Source organism: Lepus europaeus, chromosome 4 (assembly GCF_033115175.1).
Source record: "Lepus europaeus isolate LE1 chromosome 4, mLepTim1.pri, whole genome shotgun sequence".
Lineage (NCBI taxonomy): Eukaryota > Metazoa > Chordata > Mammalia > Lagomorpha > Leporidae > Lepus > Lepus europaeus.
In genome coordinates this window covers 125,898,559-125,922,679 of record NC_084830.1, presented here as the reverse complement: position 1 = coordinate 125,922,679, position 24,121 = coordinate 125,898,559, and the positions used below count along the sequence as shown (strand labels likewise).

The following is a 24,121-nucleotide window of genomic DNA, read 5'->3' as shown; positions in this document are numbered from 1 at the left end:
GGGTTCAACACCCAGCTCTGGCTTCTGATTTCAGTTTCCTGCTAATGGAGACAGACCCTGGGAAGTAGCAGTGATGGCTGAAGTAACTGTGGTTCCTGCCACCCACATGGGAGACCTGGATTACATTCCTAGCATTTGGGGAGCGAACCAGCAGATGGGAACTCACTTGCTGCCTCTCCAAAACAAACACACATAGTTAATGGCAAAATGGCGTTAAAGGGTAAGTTTATTTAGGAAAAAAGAAGGTATTGCTGCTAAAACCATCCTGAATAAATGGTGCTGATAAAACTGGCTAACTGTTTGGAGGAAAAGATTTTGCCCTTTGCTCAGCCATGTTTTCTGGGCTCTGCTAGGAGAGAAGGAGGATTCTAACCTCTTCCTGATTGACACTGGCCAAGTAAGGATCTTGGGTGTCCCCAAAAGCAGCAACCTTTCCATCTGGGAGAAAGAGCTCCCAGCTTAGCACTTTCTTCGGTTTGTCTTTTGGTTCCTGTGTGATGGAAGGTGTCAAGAGTTTGGTAGGCACCTCTTCAGTTTCTACATTGAGATCCAGGGAGGAACTCAATACTTTGCTCATGAGAGGGAAGACTTGTCTGTGGTGGGCACAGTGGAAGTGGGGTGTTGGTCACTGGCCTGGAGTTCGTGTGTGGGTGGTGCTGGACGTCTGTCATGTTAAGAACTGAGACCTGTAAACCATGCCAGAGGTCCTGGCCCTACTTGGCCTGAATAGTGTATGAGAAAATAAAGCCTCCTGGGACAGAACAGGCAGAGTGCCACCTACTTCCACCGCTCCCTGGCACCAGAAGGAACACTCCCTGGAGCCAGGTGGCCCCCAGTGTCCCCTTTGTCTCTCTCTGCATCTAGCCTTTGCCACAATGGAATCATCTGGGATGGATCCCCTCACCCCTCCCACCACAGGGGACCCCAGGACTCGCTGACAGCCCTCAAGGAAGTTCCCCTTACAGCCTCCAGCCAGTAGCCAACTCCACATCCTGTCAGAGAAGTCAAGGGCAGTAAGTTAGGGGGAGCCCTGGCCCCATCCTTGGCCCTGCTTTTCTGGGAAGCTGACCTGGTGCCCTAGTGGTGCCATCACTGGAGACAGTGGCTACAAGGGGCGAAATGTCAGGTGCAGTCATGAGGCCTTGTTGGTGTCTCGCTGCTGAGGGGTCAGCCAGGATAGTACCAGGACCCTCATTCATTGCATCTTCTTTGGGGAGTCGGGGATGCTCTCAGTGAGCGGAGTGAGGCTCAGCAAGAGGACATGTCTCTCGTAGGCCTTGGACTGCTTGAACACAGTGTCCGTTCCATGGAGGTGGTCCAACACTCCCAGCACCCCGTAGCACTGATTGAACCTGAAGGAGAGAGGAGGGCACTGCAGAGCTGGTGCTAGAGGTCCCTATGCCAGCCTCTCACCCATTTCTCAGCCCTCCTGCCCACCTGTATCAGAATAGCCTGGGGGGCGACTCTGACAAATGCACCTTCCTGGGGCCCCTGCAGACCTGCAAGATCTGGAGTCTGAAAAGCTCCCAGTGCAATTCTGAGGTGCACAGGTTTGAAGACGTCTGGCAGGGCCAGGCTTGTTCAGATTCGGTTCATCAGAACCCTTTGGAATGCTGAATAAAAGGCAGGCTGCAGGTCCTGCTCTCCCAGATACGTGGACTCGGTGATTTCGCTGGAATGGCACCCACAAGCCTGCATGTTAAGCATCTCAGGTGATTCTGGTTTAGGAGATTTGAAGGCCACACTTGAAAAGGCCTGGAAGCTCTCACAGAGGACACAGCTCTGTGGAACCACGTTGATGCATTTTTCTAAGGAGGGTGTCCATACTTGCATACTTAGAGGGGCCAGGACCCAAAGAAAGGCCAAAAGCCTCCAGCTTTAGGAAGACCTCATGTCTGAAGGAAGAGAGCTAGGTGGTGGTCTACTGTGGTTATCACTTCTCCACCTCCAGACTATGCCCCAACCAGCACCCACATTTAAGCTGTGATGCCAGTGTCTGCCATCGGGAATGCCGCCCTGGGGCGGAGCCTTACTTGAGATGGTGGTAATCATGGAATTCAGGTGAAGGCAGGAAAGGTAGGTGGTAGCCACAGTGGGTTAAGATGGTATTGATGAGAGCCAAGGAAAACCACATGGTGATGGAGGACAAGTGGGAGCCCATCACGAAGGGTCCCACCATCAATGGCAGCATGTTGGAGACCTGCAAGGACAGATGATTGAAGCCAGGACCCAGGGGATGGAGGTGACCCAGTCGAGTGTCCACCTTGGCCCAGGATGGAGCCAGAGGAAGATGTCCTTGACTTGGATCTGGAGAAGTTGGAAGTCATTCACCTTTGTCACTTAGGACAACTTACTGACTGAGCCTCAACCCCCTCATCAGCAAAAGCAGTATCAAAAAAGGATTGTTGGGAGAATTAAACAAGGCATTTACTCTGGGTACCTGATATAACCCAATGTATGAAAGGTTGACCATAATGGCTAGCAATCTAACGAGAAGAAGAAAGGAAGGGGTGGGGGGTAGCATTGCGGCACAGCAGGTTCAGCCACTGCTGGTAATGCTGGCATCACATAGCAGAATGCCAGTTCAAGTCTTGGCTGCTCTACTTTCAATAGAGCTCCCTGCTAATGAGCCTGGGAAGGCAGCGAAAGATGACCCAAGTGCCTGGGCCCCTGCCACCCATGGGGGAGGCCCAGATGGAGTTCTTGCCCCATCCCTGGCTGTTGTGGCCATTTGGGGAGTGAGCCCATGAAGGTCCCTCCCCCTCTCTCTGTCACTCTCTGTTGCAAAAAAATTAATCCAGGTCTGCAGACCTGGAAAGAGGTTTGGACCAGTCTGCCCTTTGCACGTGGGGGGACTGGATCTCTACTCACCACGTGCTCTACAGGATGGGAATAGAGGGAGATCACAGCAATGGGGGCTGTCCACTCGTGGTGTTTCTTATGGATTTTCCTATAGAGTACTGGGTGGTGAAAGAGCCTAGGAAAATGGTTAAGAGTCAGTAGTCTGCCAGTTCTCCCTCCTCCCTCCCCTGCCAGACCATGAGAGACCAAAGTAGGAGCTCGGGGTTGCATCTGTGCAGCAAATCACAACACTGGCACTCACACCTGCCTTAGGTTGCACAATGTGCGATCGGGTTTCTTGACCTCTCTACCCCTTATTTCTGCTGTTGAATGGGAGTCTGATAAGGAAACACCTGGGAAATTGCCCCATCTCCCACACAGATGGAGAGACTTCTATGGACGTTGATCAGGTTGTCCCAAGTTGTCAGTTCTGGGGCAAATACTTGTCTCCAGGGTTGCTGGTACAATACCTACAATTTGGAGGCCTCGGTTTATTCACTGCTAAGTGAGCCCAGGTAGGTGAGGAAGCAGCAATGCTCAGGCAGGGGCCCTGCTCACCGGTGTGAGTAGTAGAACAAGACTTCCTCCATCAGGGTGAAGACTGCCAGCTCCAGGAGAAACCAGTGGAAGGTAGGCAGCTCTCGGCGGCAGGGGTCCCCCCACCACTTGAGGAAGGGATAGAAGAAGACCACCATGGGGAAAGAGATCATGAACTGGTTGACAAGAACCGTGGGGATAGCCTGGCGTAGTTTCATGGGGTCCACCTGCCCAAAGGAAGGAAGGCAAGAGATGGATGAGAGAGAATTAAGCTCAGTCCTTGTAGAAACCAAGCTTCCGGGAGTTCCGCACTCAGGGTTGGATCCTGGAAGTATATACCTCCGGGCATAGCAGCTCCCAACTTGTCCCCACCCCCAGCTGGGGATTGGAAACGCGGGGCAGGAAGGCTCTGGCTGTCACAGGGGGAGTGCTGTTGCTCTTGGCCACTCCCAGCAGCCTTGACTGCCTGAGCCTGCCTTCCCCCTTCCTAGCTCTACTCGTATGGTCACTGTCCTCCCCATGAATTCCTGGCAGGTAGCTTGGGGAGCCTTTGGGGGCCCAGAGAAGGCTGTTGGCTCTCAGGCTGATGTCCATCTCATGCCTCGTCACATGGAGAAGCTTGTTCACCACCGGAGGTCTGTCGCCAGCCTCCTCGACTGGCCCAGCCACACTGGCCTAGGCCCAGAGCACAGAAGGCAAGCCAGGCAGCTGCTTTGCTGGCCTCTAGACTGCCTTCCTTGTTTTCTCAGTGGAGCCGTCAGGATAGGGAGGATGTCCCTTTGCAGGATGCCTGCCTAGGCATTTTCTCCAGTGTCCACTTGGAGAGCTGTGGCTCCACGTCCCCATACCTCATTCGGCCTCAACACCGCAGGCAATACAATACTGCCCTCAAGAACCGGGAACTCCTGGACCCTTCCCTTTGTCAGAATGCTGGAGTTCCAGGGCTCAGCTCTGTGAGCACGGGTCACTTCTTGGGAGCTGATGCACTTGTTTGGGATTGGTTAGAAGGGATTTCTTCCTGAGTTCCCTCTGCAAGCTGGAGAAGTTTGTCCCCAAGGTGAGGCCAGGTGCAGAATGGCCCCCACACTTGAGGCCTCTTCCTCTGCCTTCCACCTTTCCAGGCCCTGCAAACCTTGACTGACTTCAGAACTCACACCTTCATTTGTTCCTTCTATCTACTATGTCCGGCAAGCCTGGTCAGACGAGGCCATTCGCCTCCCCCTGAAACCTTGACCGAGAGGTGAGTGTCACATGTGTTTATTCACTCATTTATTTACCGAGCACTCAGGGATCCAGGTGGTGAAAGTAAAGCAAAGAGGAAGCAGATTGCTGTCCCTGTGCTACTTAGATCCCAGTGGAGAACAGACTGGAAACAAGAAATAGAAGAATGTGTGTAACGTAATAGAAAGTGACATTTGCTTTGGTCAAAAGAAAAAGGAGGGAAGGGGCTTTGGGGGTACCAGCGAGGAGGGGGGGTCACCATTAATTTCAAATAGAATGGCCAGAGCACGCCTTGTTGGGATAATGAAATCGAGTAAGGAGATGAAGAACGTGCCTGAGGCAGGAGCCTTCACAGCAAGGGGACGGCTCTGGCCTGCGGGGTGGGAGGGTAGTGGGGGACTGAGGAGAAGCAGAGGGGAAGAGCCAAGAGCTGGGAGGGGCCAGGTCACATAGGGCACTGTTGGCCTTGTAAAGACTGGGGCTTTTACTTCAAGGGGAACGGGTGGCCATTGCAAGGCTGGGAGCCGAGGAGTGACAAGATCGTTCAGGATGATGCCGGCTGCAGTGCTGAGACGAGGGGAGAGCAATGGCAGAAACAGGAAGACCAAATGGAATCGCAGTCCTGTTACACAGGAAGTGACGGTGACTCAGCCCAGAGTGGTAGCAGCAGAGGTGTGAGGACTGAGTTGTGGATCTGTTTTGGAAATGGAGCCAGTCGGGTTTCCTGATAGATTGGAAATGGAGAATGAGAAACACGAGTAGTCCAGAATGGCTCTAAGCTTTTAGGCCGAGCAATTGGAAGGGTAGAATTGCCATCAGCTTAGATTGTGGAGGCTTAGATTGTGCTAAAGGCTTTAGGGGGAGAGCAGAAACTCTCTTTGGGACATGCTGAATTAGAGATGTCTGTTAGCTTCCGTGTGCAGATGTCAAGGAAACAGTTGGGTATTTGAACCTGAAACTAAGGAAAGAGTTTTGGGCTAGAGATATAAGTTTGTGAACTCTCAGCTCTCAAATGATATTTCAAGTCATGGAACTGGAGCTGGGGTTGTAGAGCAGCAGTGATGCTGCCTGTGATGCTGATGTCCCATATGAGCACCAGTTGGAGTCTCAGTTGCTCCACTTCCAATTCAGCTCCCTGCTAGTGACCTGAGAAAGCAGCGGAAAATGGTCCAAATGCACGTATCCCTGCCACCCACGTCAGAGACCTGGATGGAGTTCCTGGCTCCTGGCTTCAGTCTGGCCATTGTGGTGTTTTGGGGAGTGAAGCTGTGGATGGAAGATCTGTCTCCCAAAATAATTATATTGGGGGCCGGTGCTGTGGTGCAGTAGGCTAAGCCTCTGCCTGCGGTGCCAGCATCCCACATGGGCGCTGGTTCGTATCCTGGCTGCCCCACTTCTGATCCAACTCTCTGCTTATGGCCTGGGAAAGCAGTGGAAGATGGCACAAGTGCTTGCCCCTGCACCCACGTGAGAGACCTAGAAGAAGCTCCTGGCTTCTGACTGGCCCAGCTCTGGCTGTTGTGGCCATTTGGGGAGTGACCTCTCTCTCTGTCTCTCCCTCTCTCTGTAACTCTGCCTCTCAAATAAATAAATAATCTGTTTAGAAAATCAAAATAAATATTTTTTAGAAAATAATAAAGCCATGGAACCGAAGAGAAACCCAAGGGAATGCAGATAGAACAGAGTTCCAGGGCCAGAGCCCCAGGGCATCCCACAGTGAGAGGTTGGGGGGACTGAAGCAGAAGGGAGCCTGTGCAGGAGCAGCCAGTAAGATGGGGTAGAACCCAGCTGGGTGAGGGTGTGGTGTCGGTCCTTGCATGCAAGGAGCAGGTGCTGAGCGCCTGGCGGTCTACCGAGACCAGCTGAGGCTGGCTTGCTGGTGAGTTGGCTGAAAGCAGCTGTGGCGGGGCTTCTGTAGGGGGTGACAGTACAGTGGGAGGAGGGTTAGGGAGAAGCTGCTGCTGTGATTATTTTAGGAGGTGCAGGCCGAAGAACCTACTTTGAAATGGCTAAGTAAAAAATTATAGACGCGTGTATAAACTGTTTTTATCTAAAGCAAAAATTGCCACATGCTTAAAATTGGGGAAGCTATGTGATATGCAAACGAGTGATCATCGCACTATTTTTTTCAGTCCTTCTAATTATAAAATGTTGGGAAAAGAGAGTGGCCAGAGGGTCAGGAAACTGTGGAGCAGTTCTTCTAAGGAGCTTCAGTGCCAAGGGAAGCAAACGTATACGTGGACGTGGGAGTGGGAACTGGAGTAAGGGATTTTGTTGCTGTTGTGAAAATGAGAAAAAGTACAGCATATTTATGATAATCCGGAGAGTAACCATCCAGGAGAGAGAAAGGTGAAGAAAAGAAAAAGAAAATTGCTGAAGCAGTGGGAGGGGTGATGGGTGTCGTAGAGAGAGAGAGTGGAGGAATCCCCTGCAGACAGAGGCAAGGAGGGTTCTCCTGTGCTGTCAGTAGGGCGGGCACTGCGAGAGGGTGCAGGTGCCGCGGCTGGGCTGCTGTGCTCCGAGCCTGCGGAGCTTTCTGCTGCTGCCTTTAATGTTCTCAGTGGAGTAGGAGGCAAGACCAGCCTCTGCGAGAGAGGCTGGGGACAGGGTCCTGAGGATTGGAGGAGAGAGCAGACGGTATGACCTAGCCTGCAGGACAGCGGGAGAAGAACCAGACCAGCGGTGTGTCACATGAGTGCCGTGAAGATTTCCGCTCCCTCCTGGTGCCCTGGCTCTGACGTCTAGGTTCAGAGGTGAGTCCTTCCTGGAGACAGCCAAAGCCGGAATGGCCTGGGGAGGTTGCTTCCTGCTCACCTGCTCGCCTGCATGTACTCAGGGGCAGGAGCACAGGCCTAGCAGTCAGGTGGGACCAGCCCTTGTTCTTTCCTAACAGTCTGCCCTGGAGGTAGTGCCTCCTCCTGGATGAGCCTCAGCTTCTGCCAGCTGCATCCCAGGCTGCCTTTCGGGAGTGCTGGGCTGGGGCGGGTGCCCTGGGAGCTGAGGTGATTCACCAGGAACCAGAGAGGATGATTGCAAGAGATTGTCTCATCTGGGGAGGAAGCCAGGACATTGGGTGGAGCCCGAGGAAAGAATGTGGGGTTTAGAACCAACCTCTTATTTGTTGTGTAAGAGAAGGCTTGTGCAGGGGGTTAGAGCACCAAGCTGGCGAGCCAGCCCTGCAGGGCTGTGTACCCGGAGTTCCTTGGAAGCAGAGTCTGTACCTGGTCTGACATGGATTTACCCTGGTACCTTGCACTACGTGTTGAATTGAATAAAGAGGAAGGAGGAGCTGCGTAAAAAAAACACCCATCATCCCCTGCACCGGAATCCACACTCTTGGTCTGTTACAGCGGGCTAGTGCATTGTTTTGGCAGCTGCCTCCCTCCCTCACCGCGACAGCTGACATCTGTGGCTTCAGTGTCCAGCCTTTGCCCCTGAGGATAAAGGGAGGCCTGACCTCCCGGGGACTCAGCAGGGCACCGGGCTGAGATGATCACTTCTGTTGGCAAAGGGCCGACGTCTGCGGTATGGGGCCGCACAGGCAGCGACAGGGCCTGGGACTCAGGGACCTGAACCTTAGTCCCGACTGGCCACCAACCAAGGGGCTCTGGGATTTGGGAGAAATTCTTCCCTCTCTCTGATCTTCTAAAGACGGGAAGCTTCGTCCTGGCTAGGCTGGCTCACACGGATGAGGGCTGCCCTGCGCCAGTGTGGGAATTCCCAGAGTGGCTTTTCCTTCTTGCTTTCGGCGCCATGGTCTGGGGGGGCGGCAGCCACACTTACAGGCTCATTCTTGCCAGCCTGGATGCGGTAGCGGGAGATGAAGCTGGGTTTGCCCGTGGTGTCGACCACCAGGAGGAGCCCACTGAAGACCCAGAAGACCAGAGCAGGCACCCCGGTGGCACCTGAATTTGGGAAGCAGAAGGGAGCCGTCAGAGCAGTTTTAGCTTCCCACAGCACACGTTTCAACCCAATACCCGTTTCCCAGCTGCGCAGACTCGCCAGACAGGCCCTCGCACTCAGAACCAGAGGTCTCCCTTTAGTCTTGGCTGTGGCAACTTGAATAGCTCACCTAAGGAGTGTCTCAATTTCCTTAGCTGTAAAATGGGGACAACCTTCACGTGGTTAGAGACAGACATGTATTCGGTGGTCATGTGCCGAATAGCAGCGTCTCAGTCAACAACACGCTCCGTGTTGATGAACTTGAACCTACGCTCCGTGTTGATGAACTTGAACCTGCCCCACAAATCATCCCGCCCCCCCCCCAAGCAGTGCGTGGTGGTGTGTGTGTATGTAAAAATGTGTGAAGATATGTAATATGCTGTAAACTAGAAATGAACTTAGGCTGACACGTGAGGAGTCTGTGGCCATTGAGCTCTTTCTGAATCACTCAGGAAGAAGCCAAGGAAGTGTTTGGTGGGGTACAGTTGGCAAGGAGCACTGTGCTAGGAGTCGGGGGGGGGAATCTTATCCCTGTTCCCCTACTGACTGAGCACTGGAACCCCAGGTGTCACCCAGTCAGCATCGCCCCAAGTGGCATTGGGCTCCTTTTTCAGTAGTCTTCATACCCCCGGCTGGCACTGGGCTCCTTTTTCAGTAGTCCTCATATCCGGCTCTTGCGAAGAGGCGTGGCCCTCACTTGCTGTGTTCACAGCTCGGAGCATTCCTGCACAGGGAGACCTTCCGGCTTTGCTAAGCCCAGTCTTTGCCATGCTTGCCTGACCTACACCACCGTTGACTCAGAACACTGAAGAGCCGGATGGTCCTGCATCTGAGCGTGCCCAGGGCAGTGTCCGTGTCTGTGGGTCCTTCCCGGCATGATTATTACCTGCCCTCCCTCATCCTGGAGGGCCTGTGTGGACGATAACTGCGGAGTATTTTGGAAAACACTGATTAAGACTGAGAGTGTAGACTGGGCTTTGTGCTCCGAATCCCCCATTTCTGTCAGTGCATTCCATTCCACGTGTGTGATCTCCCAGCAGGAACAAGCTGCACTCTGTCCCCTCCCGTTGGCGGTTATTCAGGTAACATACTGATGTTACCTAACTCTCCTACTAATTAACTTCATTTCTGCATGTTGTACAGCCACCTCCAGAGTCAGAATTCCCGGGGAAGGACAGTGTTTTACTCAATTCCGTGTCTCTGTGCACCCCTCCTGCTGCATGAACCACTGTTCTGCAGTGGATGGGACTTGGAGCAGACTTGGCCAGCACTGTGGGGCATTACGATTGGTGCAAATGTTCAGGAGGGCACTTTGGCAGTATCTGAAGTGCAGAGGAAAATGAGAGAGACAGAGACGGATGGAAGTAAGGAAGGACAGACATGAGTATATTGGTGTACATAAGTGTACATTGGAGCGTTAAAAAAAAATCACCGTCAAACATTTAGATCAGCCTTAATGTTCATAAGTAACAAATGGGGTAAATAGACCAGATTATTTTCATAAATAGAATAGATCATGCAGCTTAAATTGTTAAGTCTATATTATTGACAAGGAAAGACATCTACAACCTAGTCGATGAAAACAAAGGGTTAAAAAGCTGGTGTCCTATAAGTACAATGGTATGTACTTATAAGTACAATAGTATGTAAAGGGATGTACACTAATATATTAACAGTAGTTATTTCTTGGAGCAGGGAGATTGATTTTCACTCTATACCTATTTAAATGTTCTGATTTTTTAACAACAGTACATACTTACTTTTATACTCAGAAATAATAAGCTATTTTTATTTTGGATAGAAAATGCAGGGTGGGTGGTTTACACACAAGGTATCCATACTAGGAATCCAGATTGAAAATCCCAATTTAAGATGATCTTGAACTTTCTTCCAGCTCTAACAATTAAAATTGCAAATATTTTATCTCTCTTGCTTGTCTCCAAGATAGTAGGTAGTTTTCACATCATTATCATGAAATATGTGAAATGTGTCCCAGCTACTTTTCACACTCACTTCTATGGCCTGCATTGTTTTTTCTATGCTGCTTAAGGTTTCATTGCACCTGTAGTAGTTAGTGTTCAGCTCATCTTCAGGGTTCTGGTTTTAGCTGAAAACAGTGCTTGGGAGTATTTTATTTGTATTTTTGTGTATGACAACTGACACTTCTTATTTGCCCTACCAATCTATTTTTTCCCTGCTAATCTATGACACAGTTTTTTCATGGGGCAGGCAAACACTTCTTTGCAAGTGGTCCCGTGTCCTTCATACTGTTTCAGCATACAGTGGCATTAGTAAATATTATAAGTGGGCGAACGTATGATCGAGGACATTCACATTGTAGATAAAGTTGTTACAAATGTCTAGGTGTAAAAAGCTTTTTCCTTCTGTTTCACTCTCTTAGGCTTATTTAGAGCCATTCCTGCTGTTGTTAAATATTAATATCAAGTGGCCCCTTGTGGTGAAGCCGGGAGAGGCACAGTAGCTCATCTTCTACTGTGTGGGGACAGAGCAGCACTTTGTGCTTGGGGAGTTTTGTGTAGAAGCAGGATTATTGATCTCAACATGCACCTATTTTTCTTGCAGAACCTTTCTTCTTGTTCGGTATTTGGGGAAGGGAGCCCTCGTTATCTCAGCTTTTCAGACATTTTGTTTCCAGACTGCCTGAAGTTGAACACTCTCTAGGGTTGCCACCTTATTAAACTTCAAGTCCTCATCCCTTGCGATCATGAACTTGAGAAGTCCCAAAGCAGGGAACAAAACATGAGAATAAGGATTCCAAGGTAGTCAATTCCCCCAGCCCCACATGCCCTGGGTGCTAAGCCTCACCTAGGGTGAAAAGGAGCCACTCCTTCCCTTCAAACTCGGACAGCAGCCTCTCCCACTGGGTTTGCCAAAAGTAGCCGGAAGCACCCCAAAATCTCTGAAGATGCCTGGGAAGAAAACAACCATTTAGGTTTCTGGGTGAAGACTGGTGGGCAGATAGCACCTTGCGCCATGCTCTGCCCACACGCCACCACCACACTGCCCCAGATCTTGGGAGCAAACTGGGCCAGGCAAGACTCACCATGTCACTGAGTTCCAGAGGGCTACAAACAAGAGAAGGCCAGAGCCCAGGATGAAAGCCGTCCTCCTCATGGAGCCCCAGATGTGTCCCTCCTGGAGGACAAGAGAGTGGCAAACCCTGTGTCGGCTTCATGTGCACTTGCCTGCCAAGGCTGGCGGTCAAGGTACCAAGCAGCTGGAGGGGCAAATCTGCTGACCTGTCCCCTGCCCTTGGGAGGCTCTTTCTTATCAAAACCCCTGGGCTGCACATGGGTGTGTTCATGCAAATTAGGTCCCAGGGCATCAACCTGCTGCCCCAGAAGGTTAGGCAAGCCTCCCAGCAGCTGTGGGATTTGTCCTCAGTCCTCTTCAGAAATGCATGGTGACACCGACCTGCACATTGGGATCACCCGGGAGCTGTAGCAAACTCCTGATGCCCATAGTCCTCTCAAACCAATTGCAGGAGTCTCTGGAGTTGAGACACGAGAGTTTTTACAGCCCCTCAGGTAATTTTAGTGGGCAATCGTGGGGTCGAGACGGTCACCCCAGAAGAACCTGCAGACACTCTGATGTGGAAATCTCCCAGTCACAGAGACTCCCCTGTGTTTACGAAGCAGCCTTTTCACATTCCCCCTGCCCTCTTGCCCTTGAGGAAAAGAATGAATTGAACATTATGTTCTGACTTTTCATAATCCCTGTGCCTTCAGCCAGATTACCCTGCGCTGCCAGCTTGACAGGATGACTAAGCATTCTGGATAAGGAAGAGGCCGCTGGCAGTCAACTGGGAGGTTCTATTGTGTTCTCTTCCAGAAAGGTCTCTTCTAAAGTGGAGCTCACTGCAAACCTGAGGGCCCACATTCCGTGAGGGAAGCACCAGCTGCCAGCTGGGGCAGCAGCATCCACCAGCGCCATGCTCAGATGCCTTGTTTCCTAGCTCCTGGTCCTCCATGGCAGAGAGCTGGAAGGCGGCACTCCTCTGGGGTGTGTGCAGTGTGTACTGGGTCAGGAGAGGCACTGGGCAGGGAGCTCCTCTCATAGGATGCTCCATTGTCATCTGAGGCCTGAGACAGACTTTGAGTTCCCCCATTTTCAGCAATGTGAATCCACACTGAATCACTGCTCAGCATTACCCACCCTGTCCCGCTTTGGACCAAAAGACTAGGAGGTCAGTGAAGTTGGTGAAGGGCTAGTGTTCAGCAGGTCCTGAGGTCTGGAAATGGGCACACACTGTGTTTGTGTTCCTTTCTCTCTCTGTCTCTGTCTCTCTGTGTCTCTGTCTCTGTCTTGGTTGGCCCAATCAGAGGAACTTGACACTTGGCCTTTTATAGAGGCCATTCAAGATCACCCTGACTTTGCTACACAGGCTATGTTGTGCTTTTCTGCTTAGTTTTTTTTTTTTTTTTTTCTTCTTCAGGATTCTGACTCTATTCAGGAATGTTTCTAGACTTACTGGGAATTTTTCATCTGCTCAATGCAATCAAGCTAAATCAAGTCCAATTAAAAACTCATTTCTACAAACAGGATTAGATTTTTTTTTTCAGGGACTTAGGGTTTTCCAGTCTCTACAGCAGCTCTGATGAATAGAATAGGATGAGAAGGACCCACTTCCCCTAGGACAAGCAGGAACTTAGCTGTGGTCAGGAACTTGTACCCATCCCCTATCTCTAACCTATAGGGGCTTCTGTTGTCCCCAGAGCAGTATATAGAAAGGGAAGGTTGCCAGGCCCCAGGCTTGGGGCCTGCCAAAGGTTTCAGGCACAGGGCCCAAGAGACAATGATGGGATGGTGATGGGGCTTTCCCTCCACTTCGTGCACACACATTCCCTCCTGCAGGCCACAGGGCTGCAGCTACGTGGCAGTTGGTGTCATGTGCTCCTTGCACAGCCACTGAAAGGAGGACATCACATGTGTTGGTCACCCCTACACCTTGGAGGGGACTTCAGATACACAGCAAGTGCAGACATGGAAGGGGCCGGGCCCGGGCAGTGGATCACCCAGTGGTGGGTGCGGTGCTGGCATGTACCTGCTTTGACTTCTCATTGTGTAGCGTGCTTCCAGCCTCTCCCTTCATCTGGAAGGAGAAAGAACAGGTGAGCGTGAGTGTGATTTGGTGAGTGGTTGGCAATTATTTTTTTCAGAACTAACAGAGGCTGGTCTTGCTTCCATCTGAGTGAACCACTGGATAGAAGACCTCTCTCTCTCTCTCTCTCTCTGCCTCTCTTCTCTGTTTAACGCTGACTTTCAAATAAATAAATAAATCTTTAAAAAAAATTAAAATTTATATGGATCAATAACTAGCCAAGTAAAGAGCTAAGAAAATAGTAAGAAAAGGCCAGTGCTGCGGCTCACTAGGCTAATCCTCCGCCTGCGGCACTGGCACACCGGGTTCTAGTCCCAATCGGGGTGCCGGGTTCTAGTCCTGGCTGCTTCTCTTCCAGTCCAGCTCCCTGCTATGGCCCGGGAGTGCAGTGGAGGATGGCCCAAGTCCTTGGGCCCTGCACCCGCATGGGAAGCCAGGAGAAACACCTGGCTCCTAGCTTCAGATCAGCGCGGTGCGCCGGCCGCGGCAGCCATTGGAGGGTGAACCAACGGAAGAGGAAGACCTTTCTCTCTGTCTCTCTCTCTCTCACTAACTCTGCCTGCCAAAAAAATCAATCAATCAAAGAAAATAGTAAGAAAAGAAGTGGTAGAGGTGACAGGATGAGTAATATTAGGTCTCCCAACTGTAAAAACACAAAGATTTTTTTAAAAGATGTCTTTATTTTCTCCTCATTTCTTCCAGTTATGAAAGAGTTGTTGTCAGAAGAAACAAAACGCTTATTTATCCAGGATTTAAAGAGTAGTTTTAACTCAAGTTGGTTCAATTTTGTTTGCTTTGATATTATTTGTTGGTTTAAAAACAAGGACCAAGGTTTCTCTGAGACTTCCAAGAGTTCTGTGAAATAAATGGACACGAATTCCTTGCATTAGTCTTTTAAAAACCAGCCTAATTAAGAGTTGGTTAGAAGCAGAGTCACTGGAAATGTGTTCGTGAGGGAAGGGTATCGTGGGGCAGTGGGGTAAGCCCCTACTTGGGTTGCCTATATCTGATATGGGAGTGCTGGTTCGTGTCCCAGCTACTGTGCTTCCTGTCTAGGATTCCTGCTGGTGTGCCTGGGAGGGCAGCAGTGATGGTCCGAGTATTTGGACCCCTACCATCCACGTGGGGTATCTGGATGGAGTTCTGGGCTCGTCGCTTCAGCCTGCTCCAGTCCCAGCTGTTGTGGGAAATTAGGGAGTGAACCAGCAGATAAAAGATCTCTTTCTCTCTCTGTTTCTCCCTCCATCTCTGCGTTACTCTGCCTTTCAGATAAATAAATAAATACTTCTTAAAAATCCAATGTTAAAAGCTGATGGACACATAAAAAAACCGAGGTGGATGGGTATTTAGTCTACTGGTTAAGATACCTGCATTCTACATCAAGACACTTGGGTGCAGTACCTGGCTCTGGCTTCTGACTACCATTTCCTGCTAATGCAGACTCTGAGAAGCAGTAGCCATGGCTCGAGTAACTGGGTTCCTGCCTCCCTTGTGGGGGTCCTGAGTTGCATTCCCAGCTCCCAGCTTTGGCCCAGCACAGCTGGGCATTCGAGAAGTGAAGCAGCCTATGGGAGATCTCTCTGTGCGTCTCTTTGTCAATCTGTCCCTCAGCCTTTCAAATGAAAAAGCAAACCTATGTCTACTGAGATAGCAAAAACAAACTAAACCAAAAGCAAAGCAATGTGGCATTGTCCAGTGTATATCTTGAATGAGGCAGATAAAAAACCTTGTCTTCTAAGTAGATTACATGGTACTTTCATACTGAAGGTTTGATCTAACTTTAGTAGAGGAGGATGATTTCGCTTAGAACATGCACATAGTAGTTTGTTAAAAAACATGGCATTCCTTCACACATACTATACAGAGCTGTGAAAGCTGGTAAGGGGAGCCAGTGCTGTGGCATAGTGGGTAAAACTGCCGTCTGTGGTGCCAGCATCCCATATTGGCGCTGGTTTGAGTCCCAGCTGCTGCACTTCCGATCCAGCTTTCTGCTAATGGCCTGGGAAAGCAGTGGAGGATGGCCCAAGTCCTTGGGCCCCTGTACTTGCGTGAGAGACCTGGAAGAAGCACCTGGCTCCTGGCTTCGGAACGGCACAGCTCTGGCCGTTGCGGCCAATTGGGGAGTGAACCATCGGATAGAAGACTCTCTCTCTCTCTCTCTCTGCCTCTCTGCCTCTCCTTCTCTCTGTGTGTAACTCTTTCAAATAAATAAATCTTTTTTTAAAAAATCCAGAAAACAGTAAATGTTAGTGAGGATGTGGAGAAATTAGAGCCATGTGTGCTGTTGGTGGGAATGTAGAATGATATGTTCACTGCAGAAAACAGTATGGAGATTCCTCAAAAACTTAAAAATAGAACCACCATATGGGCCGGTGCCACTGCTCACTAGGCGAATCTTCCACCTGCAGCGCGAGCACCCCGGATTCTGTCCCGGTTGCTCCTCTTCCAGTCCAGCTCTCTGCTGTGGCCCAGGAAGGCAGTGGAGGATGGCCCAGGTGCTTGGGCCCTGCACCGGTATGGGAGACCAGGAAGAAGCACCTGACTCCTGGCTTTGGATCGGTGCAGCGCACTGGCCACAGTGGCCATTTGGGAGGTGAACCAACGAAAAAGGAAAACCTTTCTCTCTGTCTCTCTGTCTCTCACTGTCTAACTCTGCCTGTTCAAAAAAAGAACCAGCATATGATCCATCAATCCTATGTCTACATGTATATCCAAAATAATTGACAGCAAGAGGTTTTTTTGTATAAAAGATTGATTGATTTATTTGAAAGGCAGAATTATACACAAAGAGATCTCTTCTATCCACTGGTTCACTCCCCAGATGGCTGCAATGACCAGGACTGGGCCAGGCCAAAGCCAGGAGCCAGGAACTTCTGGGTCTCCCACATGGGTACAGGGGCACAGGGACTTAGGTTGTCTTTTGCTGCTTTCCCAGGCACATTAGCAGGGAGCTTGATCGGAAGTGGAGCATCTGGATTTTGAACTGTGCCCATATGGAATGCTGGCATTGCAGGAGGCAGCTTTACCTGCTAAGCTATAATGCCAGCCCCAAAAGCAACATCTTGAATAACTATTTGTATAACCATATTCATAGTTGCAGTATTCATGACAGCCAAGAGGTAGATACAACCCAAGTGTCTATCCATCAACTGGTTAGTGGATCAACAAAATATGGTATATAGTTACACAATTGACTATTACTCATCTTGAAAAAGGAACAATGACCGGTGCCGTGGCTCACTAGGCTAATCCTCCGCCTGCGGCACCGGCACACGGGGTTCTAGTCCCAGTTGGGGCGCCGGATTCTGTCCTGGTTGCTCCTCTTCCAGTCCAGCTCTCTGCTGTGGCCCAGGAGTGCAGTGGAGGATGGCCCAAGTGCTTGGACCCTGCACCCACATGGGAGACCAGGAAGAAGTACCTAGCTCCTGGCTTCAGATCAGCGCAGTGTGCCGGCCATAGTGGCCATCTGGGGGGTGAACCAACGGAAAAAGGAAGACCCTTCTCTCTGTCTCTTTCTCTCTCACTGTCCACTCTGCCTGCCAAAAAAAAAAAAAAAAAAAAAGGAACAAAAGCTTGCCACATGCTACCACACAGGTGAATAAATCAGTCACAAAAAGACACGTAATGCATCATACCACTTATCTGAGGTATCGAAGACAGTCAAATTCATGGAAATAGAAAATAGTATGATGGTTTCCAGGGCTTGGAAGGAGAAGCAAATGGAGTTGTTAAATGGATCTTGAGCTTTAGTTTTGCAACATGAAAAAATTCTGACAGTCAACAGATGTGAACATACTACTGAGACAAACACTTAGAAATGGATGAAATAGTGGATTTTATGTCAAATCATTTTTTGCCACAATTTGAAAAAAAAGACAACTTCAATAATTAAAAATGTGGTACTAGCACTTGAGAGGTAGATGTTGTATAATAGATAGTCCAGAAATAGACCTAGATACATGTATGAATATATTAAAATACATATATGAATTTAGAATATGTTAAGAAAGGATCAATATAAGTAGCCTTGAAACTGAACAGATGCTAAGCCTCCATTACAATAAGAGAAATGTGAATTAAACTTTTGACAAGATGCTCTTTCTCCTCTATCAGAATGGTAAAAATGATAAAAATCCAAAAATTTGATCACATGCCCTGCTAAATGAGGCACAGGGGAATTTAAAATTGTATTTGTTTTCTCTTTATAAAGACCTCTTTACTGAGATGGAATTCACATGCCATACAATTTACCCATGTGAAGTGTACATTTCAATGATCTCTAGTATTTTTATAGCTCACCTCTATAATCATAGTCTGTTAGAATATTGCTGTACCCTTTACCATCAAACCTCAATGTCACCATCAGCTTCCCTCTTTTGCTCCCTACTCCAGCCCCTGGGAAACCATTAAACTACTTTTTATTTCTATAGATTTTCCTATTTTGGAAATTTAATACAAAGACTTAATTTATACAGTACATATACAATATACAGCTTTTTGTAATTGGTTTCCTTCCCTTGGCATGTTTTCAAGGTTCATCCATGGTGTAGCACATATCTGCAATTCATTTCCTCCCTTTTTAGATATATATTTGAAAGGCAGAGGGACAAAGAGTGAGAGAGACCCTTCACAGCCCTGGGCCAAGCCAAGGCACCAGAAGCCATGAACTCTGTTCTGGTCTCCTGTGTAGGTGCTGGGGCTCAAGTACTTGGGCTGTCAATCCACTGCTTTCCCAAGCAGGTTAGCAGCAAGCCAGACTGGAAGCAGAGCAGCTGGGATCCAACTTGGTATGCTGGTGTCACAAGCTGTGACTTAACCCACTGTGTCACAGTGCCAGCTCCTGTACTTCATTCTCTTTTACTGCCCAGTAATATTCTGCTGGATGTGTATATCATATTTTATTTAGCTGTTCACCAAATGATGAATAAAGGTTTAGATTGTTTCTACTTTTGGTCAATACAAATAATGCTGCTGTGAACATTGGTGTACAAGGTTTTATGTGGACGTATGTTTTCATTTCTCCTGCATATAAGCCAGGGAGTGGAACTGCTGGGTCATACGGTAAATCTATTGAACCTTTGGAGAAACTGCCAGACAATTTTCCACAGTGGCTGTATTATTTTGTATTCCTCCTTGCCAGTGTGAGAGCTCCAGTTTTTCCACATCTCACTAACATTTGTGATTGCCTGTCTTTTTTATTATAGTCTTCCCACTAGCTATGAAAGGGTTTTTCATTGTGGTTTTGCATTTCCCTAATGACTAAGGATGTTGAGCCCCCCACCCCCCCACCCCCCGTGTTTACTGGCCATTTTCATATCTTCTTTAGAGCAATGTCTATTCAAATCATTTGCCCATTTTAACCTTTGATTTGTTTGTTTTGTTTCCAGTGTGTTCTTTGTATACTCTAGATGCCAGTCCTTATCCTTATCTGATATGATTTGCTAGTATTTCTTTTGATTGTCTGGGTTGCCTTTTCACATGCAGAGCAAGGTTCTAAATTTTTATTTCAGGCAATTTTATTCTCTATTTTCCTTTTTCCACTTGTGTTTTTGGTAGCATATATGAGAAACCATTGCCTAACCAAAGTTACAAAATTTACGTCTGTTTTCTTCATAAAAATTATCTTAAAGATAATTTTAGCTGTTATTTAGGTCTGTGGTGTATTTGGGGTTAATTTTTGTGTATGGTATGAGGAAGGGGTCCAGTTTTATTCTTTTACATGTGAATATTGAACTGTTCCTGCAGTGTTTTTGAAAACTTCTTTCCCCATTGAATTGCCTTGGAGGCTCTGTCAAAGATCAGTTGGCATCAGTTGTTTTCTCTTTTAATATGGTTGCAATATTGGCCCGTAGGAAAATAGTAGCTATTCAAAATTTGTTCATTTTAATTCAGAAATAGTAACTAAAAATCAAATAGTAAATTCTCTTCCACCATTCTTTCATACCTGGTGGACACCACCTGCTGTTTCCAGCGTCTTTCACCTGAGTCTGGACCGAGCTCAGAGTCCTAAGCACAGCATAGAAGGCAGCCACACCAGCACAGAGGGACTGGCACACATTAATCCCCTGGCTGTCTCCAGTGGATAGTGTCACAGTGTGACTCAAGAGGAGCATGGCAGATTTCCTGGTCCTAGCGTGGGACAAGAATGATGGAACCTAGACAAACGAAAAGGTCAGGTGACCTCCCAGAGTCCATTAGTCTGTAAGTGCAGAACTAGGATCTGTTCCCAGCTTCCGATCTGGAGTTTGTGCCCCTGTGCCATTTATTTCTGCTTCTATGGAGATTGTTATTTCCCATATGACTGTACTTGATTTTATTACCAGAAGCATGTTTACCAGGTATGAGCTCAGAAAACATGGCTCCACTTTGACCAACATTTTTTTTTTTTTTTGAGATTTACTTATTTATTTGAGAGTTATACAAAGAGGAAGGGTCAGAGAGATCTTCCATCTGTTGTTTTATCCCACCAAATGGCTGCAACAGTCAGGGTTGTTTTCTCTGCATATCACACCCTCCCTATCAAAGTCCTGTATAGAAAGGATTTAGTGACTAAGGAGTTTTAGTCAGTTTTTGTTTGTTTGCAGCTGTTCTGTGGTAAATCTTTCCCATGGAAGCTACTTGAGACTCTTGGGATGTAGGCTTCACATGGAGTATGGATAAATAGAACCAAGTACTAAAATTAAAAACAAAACCCAGGAGAGCCCAGGGTGACTGTCAGTACAGTAGGACCTTGCCCTTGGAAGGAGGCAGCTCTGGTTTGTTCCACCAGGCAGGGCACTGATGCCCAGTGCACATTACGGACACTAGGTATTGCTGAGACCAGGTGATCAGGAGCTGATACGTGAAGTTTGACTTTAGACTTCTTTGCTCATGTACACCTTCTGGCCAAAGGAAAACTGACTGCTAATCTTTTTTTTTTTTTTTCTGTAAGTATTTTATTTATCACTGAAGAAAAAACACAGCAGCAAGTTCTGTGTTGGCTTCAATAAGACCAACTAGTTAAATCTTTAACCTTAAACTTCTTTGCTCATGTACACCTTCTGGCCAAAGGAAAACTGACTGCTAATCTTCTAGTGATGGGAAGGCCCTTAGGCTGTAGGAGGAGCAGCATTTATCTGTTAACATCTGGTTTCATTAGAACCAATGGTGCATTTCCTAACATGCCATTTATTCTTTAGCTGTGCCAATATGATGCTTATCTAGGTGGCTGAGTTCTCAAAGCCACACAACCATATCACCCTGCTGAATATTTTATGCAAAGGCAGCCTGCTTTCTGTGCCTCTCTACCCAGCAGCCCATGCGTTTTCAGTTTTACATGAATGTAGTCAGACATTTTCTAGAGAAGACCTCAAACATAGGTGTACAGATGGATCTTCACCCAGAGAAATTCCTTAACATGTTCCCAAGTTAACAACATTTATCAGCATTTAATGCGATAAAGTATTAGAATCATTAGGTGTTTATTGGGCTTTTTTTTTGGACTTGACTGTTAATTTCTTTTTCTCTACATTTTGAAATCTTCGTCTAAAAACTGGACATTATCTTAAGAGTTCATCTAGAGGGCTGGCACTGTGGCATAGCGTGTGAAGCCACTGCCTGCAGTGCCGGCATCCCATACAGGCGCTGGTTTGAGTCCTGGCTGCTCTACTTCCAATTTAGCTCTCTGTTTTAGTGTGGGAAAGCAATAGAAGATGGTCCAAGTGCTTGGGCCCCTGCACCTAAGTGGGAGACCCAGAAAAATCTCCAGGCTCCTGGCTTTGGATCAGCTTACCTTCAGTATTGCGGCCATTTAGGGAGTGAACCAGTGGATGGAACACGTCTGTCTGTCTGTCTGTCTCTCTCTCTGCCTCTCTGTAACTAACTCTCTGACTGTCAAATAAATAAATCTTTAAAAAAATGGAATTGAAATATGTATTTGAAAAAAAGAGTTCATCTTTTCCAATGACCCCTGTAGAAATATTCAGAATTTGCCTTCAAATTTTGTAGCTGTTTAGTGGCAGAGTTTGAATTCAATGCTCATTATACCAATTGAAGCTGTAAAGAGTTTTGAATTCCTTGATGTTGATGAATACTGGAATGGTGTGAGGAATCAGAAGGAACACAAAGAAATGAGATTAGCCTGTATTAGCGTAGAATAATGGACTACTGTGTGTGTAGGTGGGTGCTTTAATACCAAAAACTTGCTTTCTCTGAAATATTAATCCTTCTTTCAAGAAACATTGTGTGCCAGACAGAATGCTAGACACAGGGGATGTTAAGATCTATAAGACATGCTTCTCGCCCTATTTTATGAAATAATATTATGGAACTTTGATTTTCCAAGTGAAAAAGAACTTAGGAGGAGATTTTGAAGTATTTCAGAAGAGAGTGCATGCAAGGAAGAGAAAGAAATGAAATACATTGAAAGTAAAGGTTCTAATATTTTATAATGATGAATTAATTCTCCATTGAAAGTAATTTGGTGATAGATTGTGAATTACCCGAACTAGGTAAGTTTTCATGTGTTGCTATTGGTGGCAGATGATTCTTACTATGCAAGCTTCATGTTGAAGACTCCCCAGGCTCGATAAATGACACAGTGAGGCTACAGCTGATGTTCATGACCTCAAGACTGAATACAGGCCCGAGGAATAAAGTGGGTGGGAGGAGTAAAGACAGGTTAATTTTGAAGATTATTTGTCTATACCCCAATTCTTTGAGATTTTTAAGGTTCCTGGTTCCTGGATAGTTTGCATGGTTGAGGAGTGGTCTTATTTTATAAATAGAAAATACATCATCTTTATGAGAATGTGCACTGTTTCTTTGTAAATATTTTGTGAATTATTAAAATAATTTACTCTTAGTGGCTGGTGCCATGGCTCACTAGGCTAATCCTCCGCCTGCAGCATTGGCACCCCGGGTTCTAGTCCTGGTTGCTCCTCTTCCAGTCCAGCTCTCTGCTGTGGCCCAGGAAGGCAGTGGAGGATGGCCCAAGTACTTGGGCCCTGCACCCGCATGGGAGACCAGGAGAAGCACCTGGCTCCTGCCTTCGGATCAGCGCTGTGCGCCGGCCACAGCGGCCATTGGGGATTGAACCAATGGAAAAGGAGGACCTTTCTCTCTGTCTCTCTCTCTCTCTGTCCACTCTGCCTGTTGGGAAAAAACAAAACAAAACAAAACAAAAAAAAACAACAAAAAAAAAACCCACAACTCCCTTTGGACTGTTTTAGTAACACTCCTTTCACTGGTAGCATGGTACTGCACCCTTTAAATGTTTACCGCGCCACTTGACTGCCTGTCCGCGAGGCTGCGAGCCTGCCTGTCTTATTGACTGTGAGATCCACAGCGCTAAGCATAAGCCTAGCAAGTACTTACTCGGGAAGTATTTGCCGAGTAAATAAAAGAAGGGGTAAAAGAAGAAAAACCATTGCTTTTTGGCCTTAAACTCTGTCAACATTCGCTGCTGAACATTTCTGTGCCTTTCCTTTGTATCCTGCCTGAAGTGGGAAGCTGATGCTGTTTATTTCTGTTGTAGCAAGTGAAATTGAACCTCTGGGTCCTTGCCACAGTGCACATGAAACAAGTAACCTGCCGAGACTAGCTTGCCTTCAGCACAGAAGGACCTGTAGGGGTCCCTGAAAAACCCTGGCTGCTGCTCAGCTTCAAGGACACACCCCGACTGCGTTCCCCTCACCCAGTGCACTTTGTGTGGGGGCCCTTTTAGAAAGATCATCCAGCCAATAGCAATTCTCAGACTGGAGCCACTCTTTGTTTATTTGATGAATCTCAGTATGTTGTAGCAAAACAGCTTTGGCCTGCTTGCCCAGCTTCTAGCCCACACGCCTATCCAGAGCCCCTGGTCCTGGGCCCCATCTCTTCCACCAGGTAAAAGTACCAACAGGGCAGCGCTTGCTTCCCCACAGTCTTTCCCTGTTGGATTTGCCTCTTGTGAGTTCTGACTTGGGGGTTTTGCTCCTTCGTATGGCTTTGAAGCAAAATCCAGTCTGGTAGAATTCCTGTCTCTTGCTAAAAACAATGCTACAGAGGAAGCGGGCACTGCAAACATAGGCAGAGGATGTTGAGAGCAAATCTCGCCTGAGCTGTCAGTAGGGAGGACGGGGAGATGGCACAGGTGAGAAGAGTGTGTTTTGTCCTTCGTCAGGTGAACTTGGATCTGCCTGGAACTTCACAGACGTCCCCGTGCCCACCACTGCCCCCCTCACCTCTGCAGTGGGCTGCTTGACGGGCTCCTCTGGGATCTTGGCCACAGGTGGAGCTGCCTTCTCCTCCTGCTGGGTCCCTGCTGGGTGGCTGCTGCACTCCGCCTGCCGGCTAACCACTGTTGTCACCCGGTTGGGTCAGGAGGCCAGCCAGAGCGATCACATTACAGAGCTGCCGCCTGGGACTGGCTCGGGACAGGCACGTGATGAGAGAAAAAGTTTGGGTCTGCGTAGGCTGGAGACAAAACGCCCTTCTTTC

The 24,121-nt window shown here is 48.1% G+C and overlaps 1 protein-coding gene across 1 annotated transcript; it reads right to left on the bottom strand.

The window, feature by feature from the left end:
- Positions 1-208: 208 nt before the first annotated feature.
- Positions 209-23,967, bottom strand: FAXDC2 (fatty acid hydroxylase domain containing 2). Its single transcript, XM_062188790.1, has 9 exons — positions 23,866-23,967; positions 13,607-13,654; positions 11,606-11,697; positions 11,368-11,471; positions 8,383-8,504; positions 3,400-3,605; positions 2,872-2,977; positions 2,034-2,200; positions 209-1,352 (listed from the first exon to the last, which is right to left on the bottom strand). The coding sequence occupies exons 2-9, from the start codon at positions 13,652-13,654 to the stop codon at positions 1,196-1,198; spliced, it is 1,002 nt and encodes a 333-aa protein (XP_062044774.1). The 5' UTR covers positions 23,866-23,967; the 3' UTR covers positions 209-1,195.
- Between the last annotated feature and the right edge of the window lie 154 nt (positions 23,968-24,121).